This window comes from Thermobia domestica, chromosome 7 (genome assembly GCF_964235325.1).
Source record: "Thermobia domestica chromosome 7, izTheDome1.hap1.1, whole genome shotgun sequence".
Classification (NCBI taxonomy): Eukaryota; Metazoa; Arthropoda; class Insecta; order Zygentoma; family Lepismatidae; genus Thermobia; species Thermobia domestica.
Window position 1 is genome coordinate 258,063,192 of NC_137460.1, and position 17,272 is coordinate 258,080,463.

General features: G+C 33.8%; 1 protein-coding gene across 1 annotated transcript in view; it reads left to right on the forward strand.

Annotated features, from left to right (window-relative positions):
• The window catches only part of LOC145689688 (protein sidekick-2-like), an 87,408-nt gene that overhangs the window by 11,388 nt on the left and 58,748 nt on the right, over window positions 1-17,272 (forward strand). Inside the window, exons 3-5 of the mRNA XM_081763885.1 lie at window positions 1,224-1,419; window positions 3,556-3,620; window positions 16,541-16,748. Of these exons, the coding sequence (XP_081620011.1) occupies window positions 1,224-1,419; window positions 3,556-3,620; window positions 16,541-16,748 (469 nt within the window). The remainder of the gene's footprint in view (window positions 1-1,223; window positions 1,420-3,555; window positions 3,621-16,540; window positions 16,749-17,272) is intronic.

A 17,272-nucleotide genomic window follows, 5' to 3' on the forward strand; every position in this document is an offset into this window, starting at 1 on the left:
TATTATTATTAATTATTCATAATAATAATAATAATTAATTATTAATCATACTAGAATGAAGGGTATGCAAACTTTTAACCTTTATAAAAGTAAGGTCCAGCCTACCGGTACTTTTATTTTTAGAAGGAAATATGATATATATATATATATATATATATATATATAGAGAGAGAGAGAGAGAGAGAGAGAGAGAGAGAGAGAGAGAGAGAGAGAGAGAGAGAGGGAGAGAGAGAGAGAGAGAGAGAGAGACATAAATAGATAGATAGAGAGAGAGATTGGCGATTTATTAACCAGCTTTTAATCTTTTTGCAGTAGCGTTCCGTCAGTATGACGCTTTTTAGTCACCGTCTGTGTACTAAATTTCACTCGATCGGCTGAGTACTATTCGCTGCAGCAAAGTGCAGTTGGTATATTCGTCATTCCCCGAAAAAGTTCTCCTTGCAGTCAAATCAATAATGGTATAAATATAATTTGGAATCTCCCACTTTCTTTCTCTGCTCAAACAAACTTTTTTCTAGATTTTGATAATATGAAAGCACCAACACTACCTGTTAGTATTCAAGAGTAGGCTGAAAACATGGGATGATTTGCCACAAACGCACACACACACACACACACATATATATATATATATATATATATATATGTGTGTGTGTGTGTGTGTGTGTGAATGTGCGTGGCAAATCAATAATATAATCAACAATAAATATAGGTATATATTTGTATATGTATATATGATACAGTGAGAAATTTGATATATGGATTATAAATTACTTTACCTGTTCTTTACATACAAGGACTGTACTATGCAATATTACTAAACTACTACTATCTTAGTACATACTAAATTTACTGTATATACTTATGTAAAATTACAAATTATTTTTCTCTATGACTAATTACTAATAATTTCCTACCGATACATATCAAAATCACATCCTTTGCCACTGATAATTTTATTTATCAAACAGAATTTGGGTTTGTATAATATGGTAAATTAAGATTCAAATGTACGTCTTCTAATGTTAAAATATTATGCACTTGAAGTGTGTGTACATTTGAATGTACTGGTTTTAATTGAGATTCATACAAACAGAAAAAAATGGATGTAAAATATTCTTCTAGTGACATTGGAATTTAATTTTCTTTAATTTCACTATTGTTGCTTACACTCTCAAGATACCAAAGTGCTACCATATTAATAATTTCATAATTATTTAAAGGAAAAGATAAGATATAGTTATTCGAACTGGGAGAAGATAGGTTCTGGAGAGTTTCCATCTGAATCATTTCACGAACAGACCATTATAAATCTGAAGATACTTACATCGTATGAAGTAAGAGTTATTCTGATAGATGAAAGTGGAAATACGAATAATAATGAAGTGCCTACGCTGCCATTCTATACGACTTGCTTAGGTAAGTACATTTTATTCAGCGGGTATATATATTTCCAAGAACATATGATAATTGTACTTGCACTCGTTATCCGTGCCTGTAACACCTTAAAGGATATCTTGGTGGTCATTATTTCAGCTAGTCATTGTTGTTCATTGAAAATGAAGTGGGACAAAGCTTTTTCGCTCAAGCGTAGCTTTCCTATAAAATTTCATTAAAAATTTGTCATTTGCTTTAGTGTGATGACATAACACTTCGTTATAATTGATTTAATATGCACATGCATGTAAAGTCAATCGTAACTGGTAAGTCTCCATATAATAGGAAAACATTCGTCTTGAATGGTTATTATCCCACACGCTGATTTACTTCGTTTAACAGGTTAAAAGTAAAAATAACGAATTCAAATATCAATATATCGTGAACCAATGATCTACATACCACAATATATTATATTTCTATTTGCACATGAAAGTCTAGAACTACAAAGATTGATCTAAATCGTATGAACACCATGGATGACGTATGAATAGAAAATATTTTATTTCGAAAATTTTTTAAAAAAAGTCTAAGTTTCAAATTTGATGGCCTACCATACAGGACGCCAAGGTCTCTCTTGAACTAGATCCAATATGTGGGTAGCCTTTTGTAAACTCGATGGGTTTATGCAATATTGCGCAGGTTTTCTCTCTCTTCAGTTATTGACCATCAAGTTAAGGTTTAGATTTAGCAAAAAAGTTCAAACTCCAAACTTGATGACAGTTAATTTAAGATCCAAAAGCCTGCGTAGAGTAATATTTTATGAGTGTACTAACTTAATAAACTTGTAGCACAATGTCAAGTTGGGTGAAGATCAGACATATCACTAATTGCGTTTCAGTGAAGATATCTCGAATTGAGAAACTTTTGATGACTAATAATTCGGCAACCAAACGTCTGTACACCATAATATTCCATTTACCTACTTAACCCTCCAAGCTCCTATCATGCCGAGTATGATTAAGATACAATGGACTTTGTTAATATCGAAGGTATTTAATATTCTTTCAGTAGTACCAAATAAATGACTCAGGAACAATAAGTCGGTGATATTTACATATCTATTACACTCGCCAGGCTTTACGCCCACATCAATTGAGGTCAAAATAGGGAGTTACATCGGTTATGTACAATATAGGCTCTTATTGGATAGATATTTTAAAAATAAAGGTATAATCGAGGACAAAAGTGAGATTCATTATCACATTAGAATGACTGAAACTGTTTATATGAAATTTTATTTTAAAAGCAGACCCCTATGACAGAAAGATTTGTACTCTTTCATTTTCATTAAAAAAATAGTTACGATTATATAAGGTGAGCATCACCTAACTGTTCATATAGTTCCTACAGTAGGCTCCAGTGTACGCACGTACATTATTTACATTGATACAACAAAGAGAAAGTTGATTTCTTTATTCTCTTTCTTGACTTATTTAGGATGCATTATACATTTCGAATTTCTTAAATATCCCTTTGCGTTGTCTTTCGCTTAGTTTTCACTTCTTATTTACTTTTTTCCACCTTTCAATTATTTCTTATTTAAATGTACTTTTAACTTTTTGAAATAGATTAATGACTTTAAGGTGGATATAACTATTATTACGGTTTCATCTTGCCTGTCTTTTACCCAAAGTCATGAATTTGGTAAATATTCTGTTCATCTCGGTGTAAATTTAATAGTTTAGTATTTGTTCATTCATACTAAACATTTTAAAATAAATATTTTAACATTTCAAGAAATCTCCCGCAGATAAAATTGTGATACATGTATTTATAAAAATCTTTTATAGTAGTTTCGATACCAACACTATTTCAGAAATAACATGACAAGAATTTCTTTAAAAACTGTACACTTATATTAGGTGTAATTGTCCCTACTAAAACAAATTCTCGGATCGTTTGAATTAATGTAAATTACCTTGGTAGTTACATATTATTACAAATTTCATGCTGTAAACGTCATAGACATTAATTAGTTTCCTCGTTTATCTTTAAGCTTTACATACTTTTAAAAATGTTTAATTGATAGTTTATTATTTAATCATACGTTTTGTTTAAATAATAGACTTTGTCAATAAAGGTATTGTTATATTTGATAATTTCTTTCTTTTTTAGTGCCGGAACCAGAAAAATTTGCTGTTAGAAATATCAGAACAACAACCATTGTGTTTGACTGGCCTGTGAGTATTTAAATAATACTTTATTTCTTTGATACTCGAACATAAATGTGTACAAGTTTTATTGACAGCCATCGGTGATCACGTCACAAAATCGATAGCCATATATAATTAGAAATTGAAAATTTTAAACAGTTAATACATACTCCTATAAAAATTGTAAATGCAATATATGGTATAAATTTAATGTTTATGTAAACAAAAGTAATTCTACATTAAGAACAATTAAATTACACAATAATTGCCAACCTCGATATTATTATCAATATCCAAGGTATATAAAATAACAGGTAGCACCAGTTCGCATTTAGCGTTCTGATTCGCTCGCTCTCCATGATGTTTTGTAGAGGAACTTTTGCATACCTTGAAATACTATACCAACTGGCGTAATTGCATATGCAATATTACACTTGTTCTGTTGAACGATACCTCGCGATACCCAAGGATATTATAAAATAGAGGATCTGCCCATATGTATCTTTAGCCTATTAGGTAACTGATGACCTCCATAATGTTGCCTCAAAACAATTTGATCTTCATATGTAAAAAATGTAGTGTTTCTTTCGTTTATTTTTATTTAAGTTCTTGCTTTAGATTCATATTATACAACGATTACATGCTGCATGTATGAGTGTACAAATACAAGTGATAAGAAATTACTTGAAATAATCTTTCGCTGGCAAGAAAACCCCCAACCATAGGATACGTATAGCTTCACGATTGTGTGGTATGCGCAGATCCTTTGTTTTATAACATCCTTGGCGATACCTCCACATAACTTCGTCGACCGCGAAGTATCCTGGGAAAAATGACAGCTGAAAGGCTGAATCGAGAGTCCCCTACAAATATCGAACATATAACAATTGATAGATCTCACTGCGGTTGACAATGTAATATGTTTCAATGTAACAGCTCATGCTTAATTTTCCTAAAAAAAACTGCGAAAAACATTTTTTTCTATCAACCTAACAACTGCTGTTATACAGTAACCATGCAGTCAATTGAGATGAATATACATTACGGTGTAGTAAAAAAATTGAATTTTGGAAATTTGAAATTGGCTAGTATGCAAAAGTAGTCATTCGGTCCATAGAAAATCCACAAAAAATTCATGAAGATCTGATAATATCTTCTGCCTCCCCAACGACCTTGAAAATTGGCAAATTTCTCTTTCTCAATGTCAAATTTCGTATTAAGATACAATATTGCTGAAGGAGAAATATTTCTTCAGGGAACATGTTTTCAGGTATAACTTAGTCTGTGCTTAAAGCTTTCTTTTGTTTTAAGAGGATTATGAGAAGAAATATAGATGGCAGTGTTGGGAATAATCATTTTGTGTTCTGTTCTAGATTTAAGGAAGAAAAATATTACAATATAATAGTCAGTAACTGAAATATAGTAAGCTAAGGTCAAAAGCAAACAATAGTCACATAAGGAGGCAGTCAGGAAAGAAGAAAATTGGTAAAAAGAAAAGACTCACTATTACTATTTTTCCTTCAAAACTTAAATGGATACATTACTGTCAATAACATGAAAGTTTGGTGAGTACTTTTACTTAGTAGCCACAATTTTCGTGGGGACGATTAAAGATTTATTTGTATTACGCCTCCTTCTGTTAATAAGGAAATTTGCTTGTATCTTTGTGGTAGTGTTATTTTTCTGTTCATACATGGCAGGCTTAAGGTACATAAAAGGTACTTAAGCCGTACAAGTCAATAAAAAATATGATATCGTACCAATACCGAATTAGAGAATTCTAGGTCAACAGCGAATGTCTGATACCGCTGCCTGCAAATGCGATTTGTCAGTCAATCTCTTTTGTTTCTTGTTGTGAGAAGTATCGTAAAGTCACAGCCGAAGAAAGAGCTTTTTTCCTCAAAGAACCAATCGAAAAATGTTTATGCATGGTGTTGATATAAGAATATGGAGAAAATTACAGATGAAGGCAATGAGAAAGTTGAAACGATCTTCTTCTGCTACTGCATCTACTTCTGAAGAAAGCACCTCCGAAATGAAAGTTTCAGAGACCGAGTCCATTCAGGATGAATTTGCAGATTCAAGTGACGGCGATAAGAAAATTGACCCACTGCACGAATCATCCTCACCAAGTACACGTGAAAGATCGCAAATGAGAGTGGAACTTTCTTCATTTGCTTTAGCCTGTGACCGATATCGTGTATCAGATAGAGGAGCTGCTACGATTGGCAGGTCCATTTTGCATGACTTGGGTATCGTTTTACAAGAAGATGCATCGCTATTTGTAGACAAATCTAAAGTGCGAACAAAAAGGCAAAGGAGTAGATCAAGTATACAGCAGAAATGTAGACCCCAGAAGCCTTCTGCCATTTTCTGTGATGGTCGTAAGGACAAAACACCTGTTCAAGTAACAAAAGGACAGACACTTACCAGGCAGAGTGTAACGGAAGACCATATCACATTGCTTCAGAAACCTGGATCAACGTATCTTGCTCACTCAACTCCTGAATGTTGCACAGCTTTGGAAATCAAGAAGAGCATTTCAAAAAGCATTACCGGGATGTCTATCAATATGGAAGATATTTCGGCTATTGGTTGTAAGGGCACCCCAACAAATACGGGAGCTAAAGTTGGAGTGATTGCTCTTCTGGAAAAAGGGCTCGGAAAACCACTGCAGTGAATCGTTTGCCTGTTTCATACAAACGGACTTCCGTTACGTCATCTAACCCGACACATTGATAGCACGACACTTAGACTAAGTGGTTTTTTAGGACCTATTAGAAAACAGCTAGGGAGTTTTCATAGCCTAGATCTAGTTCAATTTGAGAAAATTGAAGGGAATGCCCAGGAACTAACTGGCAATGTTAAAAGAGACCTTAGTTCATACCAAAAGTGTATATATACGAGATATGCAAAGCTGTGTAGATTGGGAAATGCACTGAAGGAGTTGAATATCATAACCCAGGAAACCTCAGTCATTGACTATGGCTAACAACAGCGAGTTTCTTCGCTTTTGCATTCCTACAAAAGAGCCTTCAAATGATTTTCGCATTCTTGCCGAATACGTTGCCAAGGTGTACGCACCAGTGTGCTTTCTTATCAAGAACAAGCCATCGTGCACTGAAAGTGCAAAGCACATAGGTAAAATTAGGCACTTCTTCCGATGTCTGTCAGATGACCTGAAAGATGTTGTTTATCGGGTAATTCAGAGAAATGGCTTCCTTGGCCATCCAGGATATATGTTAATAGCACTACTTGCTGATGAAAGATAACATATCAAAGAGCTTGGAGTACGACGAAATTGTAAGGCTCGTGGGAACAGTGAGGCTATAACACAAGCAAACCAGGAGCCAAGAGAGTTCACTATACCCAAATTGAACTTCACTGTCAACGATTACACGGAAATGATCTACTGGCCTGAGTGCGTAGTTACGGAGCCCCCGCTTACCAAAGGCGTTGCTTTGGATGTACTTCAAGATTTTTGCAACCAGCAAGTTGGCCGTCTAGTTGTGTCTTTACTTTGCCACACTCAATCAGTAGAGCGTTGCGTTAAACTGGTGAAGGATGCATCTGCCTCCGTGTGTGGTAAGTATGCAAGGGATGGATTCATAAGAACCAGGATTGAATCCAGGAAGATTAGCTTTCACACTAAACGTGATTTCAAATTCTGAACTTTCTATTCCTATGTGTTCTTTGTATTGTGATAGCTCCAACTTAATTAAAAACAATATTCTGTAAAAACTATGAAACTCTACTGAAAACTTTCCATTTGAAATAAAAACACTGTTAAATTGAGCACTATAAGTACTTTTAATATTTTTGAACCATTAAACTTTGCAGACTATGTAAAAGCCGAATGACAACTGTTGAACATTACCCGATGCGAAATTTGATAAATTCGATTTTCTAAAAAATAAATAAATAAAAATGTAAAAATTCGATTTTTGCCAATTTTCAAGGTCGTTCGGGAGGCAGAAGATATTGTCTGATCTGCATGAATTTTTTTGCAGATTTTGTAGGGACCGAATGACAACTTTTGCACATTAGCTGATATCAAATTTGTTAAATTCGATTTTCTAAAAATTATAAAATGTAAAAAAATCGATTCTTGCCAATTTTCAAGGTCGTTGTGGAGGCAGAAGATATCTGATTTTGATGAAATTTTTTGTGGATTTTGTAGTGACCGAATGACAACTTTTGCAACAAGCCAATTTCAAATTTCCAGAATTCGTTATTTTCACTCCACCCTAGTATACAGTGATCAAGATTTTCATTATGACATTAATAATGTGACATTATACAGTATGGTTGAAAAGCTAAGTCTAAAATATTGATTACTTTCGTTTATTTATAATATTGTTTATAGATGAGAAACATATCAACCAATAGGTCGCATTAAGCTCCACAAAATTACATTCATGAGTGTTAATTCTGACTTCAAGGAATTTTAGAATCTAAAAATTATTTCGTTCTTTTTTTTTTTTGAACTTTTTGCTGGAATTGATTGTGTATTGTATGTTTGTACGTACTTACTATACGTGAAGCATATCTAATGGTAAGTAGCATATTACACTTGTTCTTGTAGGATTTCACCGAACACTGATACACATGGTCGAACAAAAATGCTTACACTCCTAACACTGACTCACATAATTCTAACAATGACGCAATGTGACTTGTAATATTCAGAATAAAATCAATGTAAATAATGTAAACGAAGATTTAACAAATAAATAATAATAATACGTATCAGTAACGGACCTAGAAAATTGTGACAACCGCAAGAAAATTTCAAACGGCCCCCTTTATATTCAAAACTTTTTAATAGTGCATTTTAATTAAATATTTCTAGTATTCTATTTGCTACGAAATAGAGATTAAAATACGTTTTGCTGAATTCCTTCCTTCTCGATCTCATCTCCGTAAATTCCCGTATAAGATCTCCTTTTTCAATGGTTGAAGCCTTCTCATGGTTGATTGCCAACATTTCCAAATCCCTCATTCTCTTCTGTCTCATTGAACACCTTAAATAGAATTCGATCCTCTTTAAAATTGAAAATGCCACAGTTACTGGTAAAGTTAGGAATAAAGCAAGAATAGTCAAAACTTAAGAATAGCTTGAGACAATAGTATTAAATTCGACTTATAGTAATACCGCCACTTCAGAAACAGTGTTGATCTTAGTAATATGGTTTCTAAGTCCAGTGCAAAGGGAAATTAATTCTAATAGCAGCGACGGGTCAATGTCTTGCTGATACTTCTTCTGTAGTTTTCATCCTTAAGAGCCTGCCTTACTAAAAATAATACAAAATTTACCATTTTTCTTTTGCTTGATTATTCATCAGTGAAAGGAGATAATGAAATGCAAGTCACCACAATCATAGATAATGCTATTCTACAACAGAAAATATCAACCTGAAGAAAGGTCAGTGTTGCCATCCATAGAAATTACAGTATTCCCAGAAAAACAATTTCCCTAAAATCTAAGTTAAGACATCGAGTAGAGGAATGAACTCAACTGCATTTGATTACGTATCATGTTGTTTTGGTTTCTTGTGAACAAGTTTTTAATTAACAGTATTATTTAGTTTTAATAACTATGTGTTAAAACTATTTTGTTTATTACAAAATAAATACAACTTTCATTTAAAAAGTAGTTCACAGGAAACCAAAACAATATGATACGTAACCAAATGCAGTTAAGTTTGTTCCTCTACTCGCTGCCTTAACTTAGATTTTATGGAATTTATTTTTCTGGCAACACTGTATTTTCTATGGATTGGAACACTGACCATTCTTCAGGTTAATGTTTTCTGTTGTACAATAGCATTATCTACGATTGTGGTGACTTGCATTTCATTATCTCCTTTCACTGATGAATAAACATGCAAAAGAAAAATGGTAAATTTTGTATTATTTTTAGTAATTCAGGCTCTTAATTAAAATTTCTTCGTCTTAAAGGTTCACAAGTACTTTCGGGAATGTGGTTGAATATTCATCACGAATTGTCTGTAACGATGTAGAACGGTACTCTGTTTCATTTTACGCGATATATACAAGTCTATTGCAAACATTGGCCCAGAAACAATCCTCTGTATTCGAAAACCGATGATCTTGTACAAGTTTATTGAAGTTCTTGAGGTTTTCACTTTGGTTTGCCTTTTTTATACGAACACTGAGTTGACTTTCCACTTCGCAGCAACAGTTGTGGCCTCTTGTTTTATTTGATGGTATTCTTCTCTCATTTTCGTCAATTCCTCTTGGCTTTCTTTAAGAGTTTGTAAAGCTTTATGAAGGTCAATTTGTTTAATTTGGAGAAGTTGACAGCATCATTAACGACATGGTTTAAGTTATGTACTGTACCGTGAATATATATAGAGCTTGTTCCTCAATTTCTTAAAGTGTCTTCTGAACACCTAAGTAAGCACCACTCATCAGAGATCGCCATTATATCCCTGCCCTCATCCTGTTTCACAAACAATTCCAATTTCTCCAAATTAATTAACGCTAAAGTTGCAAGTCCGGACACAGTTTCTTACATGTAAAAATCCTAAAATCCGAAAATACTTTTTCAATCTCGATCCGTCTAGAAACTTTATCTCTTAATCTGTAGTTTAGTTCTGTATAATTTGCATAGCGAATAATGAAACTCTTTTGACCTTTCTTTGATTAATCTTGAATCGTATCAATGATTAACCTTCCTTTTACCAAGTAGGGTGTAAACACACCCCAGTGCTATTTATTTTGTTTGTTTCTGTTGTAAAAATATTTCTACAAGGATGATATTCAACGACTTTAATTACTTATTTGTATGAGATAAGGCAATTGATTATTATTATTTATTTATTTATTTATTTGATATTTTTACGGGAAAAGGAACTGTACCAAATGTCTTCTAAATATTTGCAAAGTATTAGAGTACGGTGCAAGTACACCCCACTTAGTAATTCATGTTACTTGTTAAATATACTTTGTTTTCCTTAACAACCACTAGGTGGTAGTTCATTTGAGTTTGCTTTTCATAGTTTCTTGCCCGTATTGTACAATTATCATGCACAAATATGGAAGTGATAAGTGACGGTCTAACGCTTGTCTACCTTTTTTGTCTGTCTTGTGGTCTATTTAGGAGGTAAATGGGTCTTAGATATTGCGCAAACGTTACTTATCTCGAATGTTAGTGATAATGACTTCTTAGTATTTTCGGATGCATTGTTGGAGCAAGAGAGAAGAATGGAAACCAAGGACGAAACCACGAAACAAATATTCTTCTTGAATTGAACCAACGAATGTGTGTAAAGTGTCCTCGTCCCAGGAACAGGAAGCGTAGGAAAAATGTGACGTCTGTGGCAGTTTCATTTGTAAAGATCACTCAACGAAGAAGATTGCATGTGAAGACAGTTACTATTTGCAATGATAGGAATCATCTTACATGCTTCTGTATTTAAATATATAATAGACAACTAATTTTGTAACAATAATGGAATCTTTGTTTGTTTGCAGAGATATATTAAGATGCTGTATTTTACATAAAATTGAAACTATACTGTATTTGTGAGAAAACATGCGAATATATCATATTATTTTGTATGTCGAAACACTAACTATGCAATAAAAGTCCCATTTCAACATTTATATATTATAATAATTAAACATCTTTATTAGAAACAGCGATTTATATGAGGTGCATTTTCACCCCACTCGGAAAATAACGTGAAACATAACGTGAAGTTGGCGATAAGAAGGTTAATGACAAAATGACTTAATTCCCCTCAGCAAATTATCTTCTAATTTTGAAGACAGACAGTGGATGATCGGATTTTAAGTATTATGGCTAAGATATTTAATCTGGTCTTTGGTTAGACTAATTACCCGCGCCATTGTAGGATCATATTCAGGTAACAACTTTACGAGAGACAAAACATTCCATCTTAGCTTCCATCATGCTCTTTACTAGCTCTAAATGCTAATGTATTTTCTGCTAATGTTTGTGTAGTATCGAAAAGACTTTCCAGAATCTGTGCTCAAAACTTTGCTTATTTTTTTCACTCTCCAGTGAATAATCAATGGTTTCATTCATTTATACTTATGAAGAACTGAACATGCTGAAATGTAATTTGAGATGTGTTGTGCTTTATTATTATTATTATTATTATTATTATTATTATTATTATTATTATTATTATTATTATTATTATTATTATTATTATTTTGATAATATTTGCCCATCTCTGATTCCTGTAGCCCATGTACTTTTACTTTCCCCACCACAAAATAATGGAAATGGCACCATTTTTTGGGAATGAACCATTTGGTTTACAGGATCCAAACTTCATAATAAAATGTTTAATATTGTCAGATAAATTGACATTTTCATAATGATCTTTATCAGTTGGATTCTGGTGCTTCAGCAAATAGGCAATAAAAACTTCCTCGAAATTTGAATCGTTCGTGAAAGTGATAGGAGCATCTTCAATCACAAATTCAAGATTTGAAAGTGTGTTGTTTGCAATGTGGACATCGTCAACTCTAGAATCGTCAAAATTAGAATCTTTCAAGAATACTTCAGGGACAGTTTCAGTTGTGACTTCGCGTAAATTCTCGGTCTTAAGTTCAGGATCAAATACATTCGTAGTTGCAGATGAATTTTCAAAGAGAACTGTATTGCAATTAGAACCCATCGATGTTTCAGTTCCTAGAATGAAAGCGAATGCTCGCATCATTCATAATGAAATTATTATTGAGTGTATTTGAGGTTATTAAGATAAGCATAGCCGAGTGTCGACAATAATAATAATCTGCAAACATAGCTTGATATATTGTGACTTCATTATTGATGCTCAACCACATCCTCCGATATCAAGTGGATCCGAAGCAAAAACAACAGCTTCTACGTTGTTCCTTGCCCAAAGCTTATGCTATGCAATGTCCCTTTCTTTCTCTTACGCCCAATCGCGTTTCTATCTGCTTCTTCATATTTATTCATCAAGTCATTTCTGTCCCCCCCTGATCGACAAGGTTCGTTTGAGCTGTGCTGGCTGAGTGATAGAGTGCTAAATGTGGTGTGTGGAGACACTGATTCGATCCCAGTTTTCGCCAAGTCAGCTTTGACGTAGACAAAATTCGTATGCGTCACTTTCTTTACACAACCACTTCATTCATTATCATCAACAACCTGACCTCTGAACATAATTGGTAGATGTTAGATTTTAAGAAAGAATCATTCTTTTTCTATTTTGTTTTAGCATCTGCTGATATTTTCTAAGGATGTGTACAATCCATTTGTAAGAAATACATAATTTCCCAGTGTTTGTCAGCTTTGACGAAAACTGAATGTTTTCTACTAACAACTTGTAATAGTTTAATTGTTTTCTAAGCGAAAACAGGAGGTTTAATACGTTTTTTTTTTTGCTCAAGATATAACATTAAATATAAGTAAACTTTCTTTCAGGATTTAATACATTAGCAAATGATTAATATTTTTCTTCCAGTGACTTTGTTCCATTTGCTTATTTAAGATTACTATGTGCATAAATGTTAGTAGGAGCTTTTCCATTCTTAGAAGTGTATATGCTAGTGTTGGAAGACAAGCAACAGATATTTTATATACTTATATAATGCATGGATAAATAAAGAACTTGATACAAAAGAATACAAGGTACCAATTATTATTAGCAATGAACGATACACATTTAGAGCCATAAAAATTAGCTTTCCTGTATTCTCTTGAAAACTACGGATGAGAGTTCCTTCTAAGTCAGGTCGTTTTGTTTGGATTAATGCCGTATATCGACTGAGATATGCCTCACCTTTGGAGAGTATGTTGATTAAATGGGAATTAGCCCTTTAAGTGACATAATTCCCTGTAAGTCCCAACACAAACATCTCATCGTATTTAGTTTCTAGCGTCATAACATGATGTTATAACGTGTTACTTTACCTGGTAATAAGTATTATGTACGCTGTAAAAAAATCGGGTGGTTATTTAAGTAACCATTATCCATGTAGGAATGCATTTTATATTATTGTAAATATTGCAATAGTAGACACTTAGCTAACCAAATTTTCCGATATTGTTGTTCATGAAATTTTGTGAAAATATTTCATTTAAATCAGATATTTTCTATCAAGTAACATGGATATAATTGAATGCGGAAATTGACAATTTCAAAAATTCTTTTAACTCGGCGTACAATGATGTCACAATTTACATAAACACTCTTTTAGTTAGTTATGAATGAAAGCATTCTCTTCAAAGTGCAAGATATGAAGTAAGTAAGATATGAGAGGCGAACAAAAAGAAGAGGAAAAAATAAGAATAAGAAAAACAAAGAGAAGATAATATATAGAGAAGTGAAGGTCAGAAGATTTATCTTGTATTTAAATGAAAATTTTAGATGGAAGTAAGGAAATTTTAGAATGATTTGGACTTCTAGGCCAGTCCTTTCTACAGCCTTGGTTGAACATAAGCAATACATTCAATAAATATATTTTAAAATATACTTGATTACCGGCTCAAAATATAGTATTTCAGATCCTGCTTACATTCATAATACAATTGTTAGGAGAGGTTAAGAGATTTTAGAAGCCTTTGTTCCTAGCCCACCCTTGCTACGCCCATGAATGAATAAGAAAAATAAGTTCAATAAATAACCAGCTGAGGACCCTCAGAATCTCCATCACCTTCCATCACGTTTTGGGTTAAAATTGGATTCAAATTGCATGGGAGTATCATTACGTGTATTAGGCTCAGAGACCCTGAAAAGCCTAGATTCGACACTAATATCGGACATTTCCAATAAGTTTTACTTGCAGCCGCCAACCCTTAGAACGATCAGAGGAGTGCACAAAATAAAGAAATCTCTATTGCTTAGATATTTCTGTACTAGATCACCAAATTTGGCTTAGATTCGACCAGTAGTTACCGAGAAACAACACATCATATACAGATCCGCACATCTACACACACATACTCATCCACCCTCCTCACACACACACAAAGCTCTCGTATGGGCGTGTGCTTACGCCGGGACCTCAAAAGATTTCTAGAAAATTTGACAGATTATTGTACCTCCAAGTAACATTCCAGAAATTGAACTTTTATGTGCGGCTAAGAAAATATTATGAATCTTTGCGCTTTTCACCTACCTCTGGCTACGAATCAGTATCAATTCTGCATTACTGCGAAGGTAATGTGGTAATGTGCAGCTCGTAACTCTTCACTGTTGCTGTGTTATAGGTACGAACGCGAAAAAGTGTAGTGGTCCAAAATCCGTGTACTACACCTCAGAAAGCAACGTTGCAACATCGCTGAAGTACGCAGACCTAGGAAATAACTGCATCGTTGGGAAGAGGTGGAATAAAGATAGTGTGCGGTCAACAGAAAATGCGAACTACGAAGAATTTTATGCCCAGGGTCTTGAATCTGTCAGACCAACATTTGAGCAGTGAATGGATGCATTGTTTTCCAAAAAGCGAACGCCTTTTGTCAACATATCACGCTCTGGTATTTCACAGACTCCCGCAACGCACGCAGAAGTGATGCATGGTATATCCTGGTGATTGTGGTACTTTTTGCCTGGAAAGCAAGTACTAATACCCAATGCTGATCCCATATAAACGTGATCATCGCTTTGGTCGATCAGAGCTGAACACGGTCTTGCTTTGGTTGTGGTACATCGGCATGTCGTCATTTTTTTTTGACTAGGTTTTCCCTGGGTTTCCTTACTCCTACCATGCAAAGGCCCGGATGCTACCTTCTTAGAAGACCAGGGCCAGCTCCTTTCCAAATCTTAGACCCACCTAAAAGACCGATGTGACCCCGGAGCTGCAGACATAAATAAATAAGTAAATATCAATCGAACACATGTCTTTAATAACTGAAAACAAACTTACGACCCCAGGATCGTAATTTTGGGATCACGGTTATTTGGGATCAGTTTGAGTTATTACTATTTCCTTTCCAGGCAAAGGGTGCCACAATTACTATCATATACTACGCATCACTAATGCTTGCGTTGCGGGAGTCTGTGAAATTCCAGAACGTAATATGGGGAAAAAAGGTGTCCGGCTCCTGGAAAACAACTCACCCGTTCACTATTCGAAGGTTGGCCAGACAGATGCACGACACTGGGTATAAAATCCGTTATAGTTTGTGTTTCTCTCAATTGCACACTATCTTCATTCCACTTCTTCCCAACCATACAGTCATTTCCTAGGAGCAAGCACTTCTGCGATATTGACACGCTGGTTTCTGAGGTGCAGTAATGTATTTTGGATCGCTACACCTTAATTTACGTTCGTACCTATAACACAGCAACGGTGCAGAGTTTCGAGCTGTACATTACCATATAGGTAAGCAGGATTTCACATGTAAAATTTCATCGCTCTATGATGTGTGAAATGGGTCAGTGTAAAACATTCTCACGCACCTCTCGTTAGCTGACAAATTTCAAAGAAATCACATATGTGCAAAATACTCAGATACTATTGATTTGCGAACTCTGGTTCAGCATCATAAACGAATGTCTTTAGTTGCTAATTATATTTGAGAAATTTTACTCTGGTGCAATTGAACGTTTTTTCATGTAGTGGACAAGAAAAATAATATATGTTGATAAACATGGCAATAAAGATTATCGATTGCGTTTAAGATTAAGATTATATGTTATGTTGTGAAGTACTTTTAAAATTATATGTGATGGTTTTGCCTACTCTAACGATTACACTTGACTACTAACAATAACACACATGTTCTTAATAGTGTTTGCATAGTACTGCTTTTTAAACTCACTTATATTAGACTACCTTGCAGACTTCTTTTTTCAGCCAAAATATGTAAGAATAGTAGGGATTTATTTTCTTTTACATTCCCTCGACGTAAAATTGGGCTCCTTACTGAATATAATAACATAAATGTAAGAATGCTTTATGGAAATTTATTGTTACAGGTGAATGGTGCTGAGGGATATTGCCCAAGTAACTATTATTATCTTCAACTTATTAATCAACTAACACGTGCCTCCTCTTCTTTCAATTATCCTCCATTTCCTTACATAGTGAAGAACCTAAATGTCTTTACCTCGTATCAAGCGAACATTTTATGGTACCAGGACTCCAGCTTAGTTGCATCGTTGAATGTGACAACTGCTGAAGGAGGTAAGGGAAGATTAGTTAAGGTATTTTTGAATCTCTTATTCGTGACTTGAGATGTACAATTCTATTATAATTCTATTCTATTATTATTCTAATAATATTTTGTAAGTTAAAAACTTTATGCTGTCTAACAGTTCCTCTGTTAAGTATTAATTATGTATTACATTAAATAGGTATTATTTTTTATTTAAAGACTTATTTATAAAAACATAATTTTAACTTCTCTATTTCTCCCATTTGTTGGTTACCGAAAATTATTGTTTCTTAAGGGGAATCAAAAGAAAGAAAACTCTAACAAAACCATCCTACCATACGTAATTATTATCCATTCATCACACACGAAGAGGATAAGATTCTGAGACTTTTTAATGGGCATCATTATTATCGTAAGAGCTTCCTTTAATAACTTTTGAACTCTCATTTCTGTTTCCAAGTCTTCAAATTTGTTATCAGTAATTTTCACAGTGTTTGAACTCTGAAAAATTATTCTTGCAGAGAAAAGAAGGCACTCATTTTTGAGATATTTA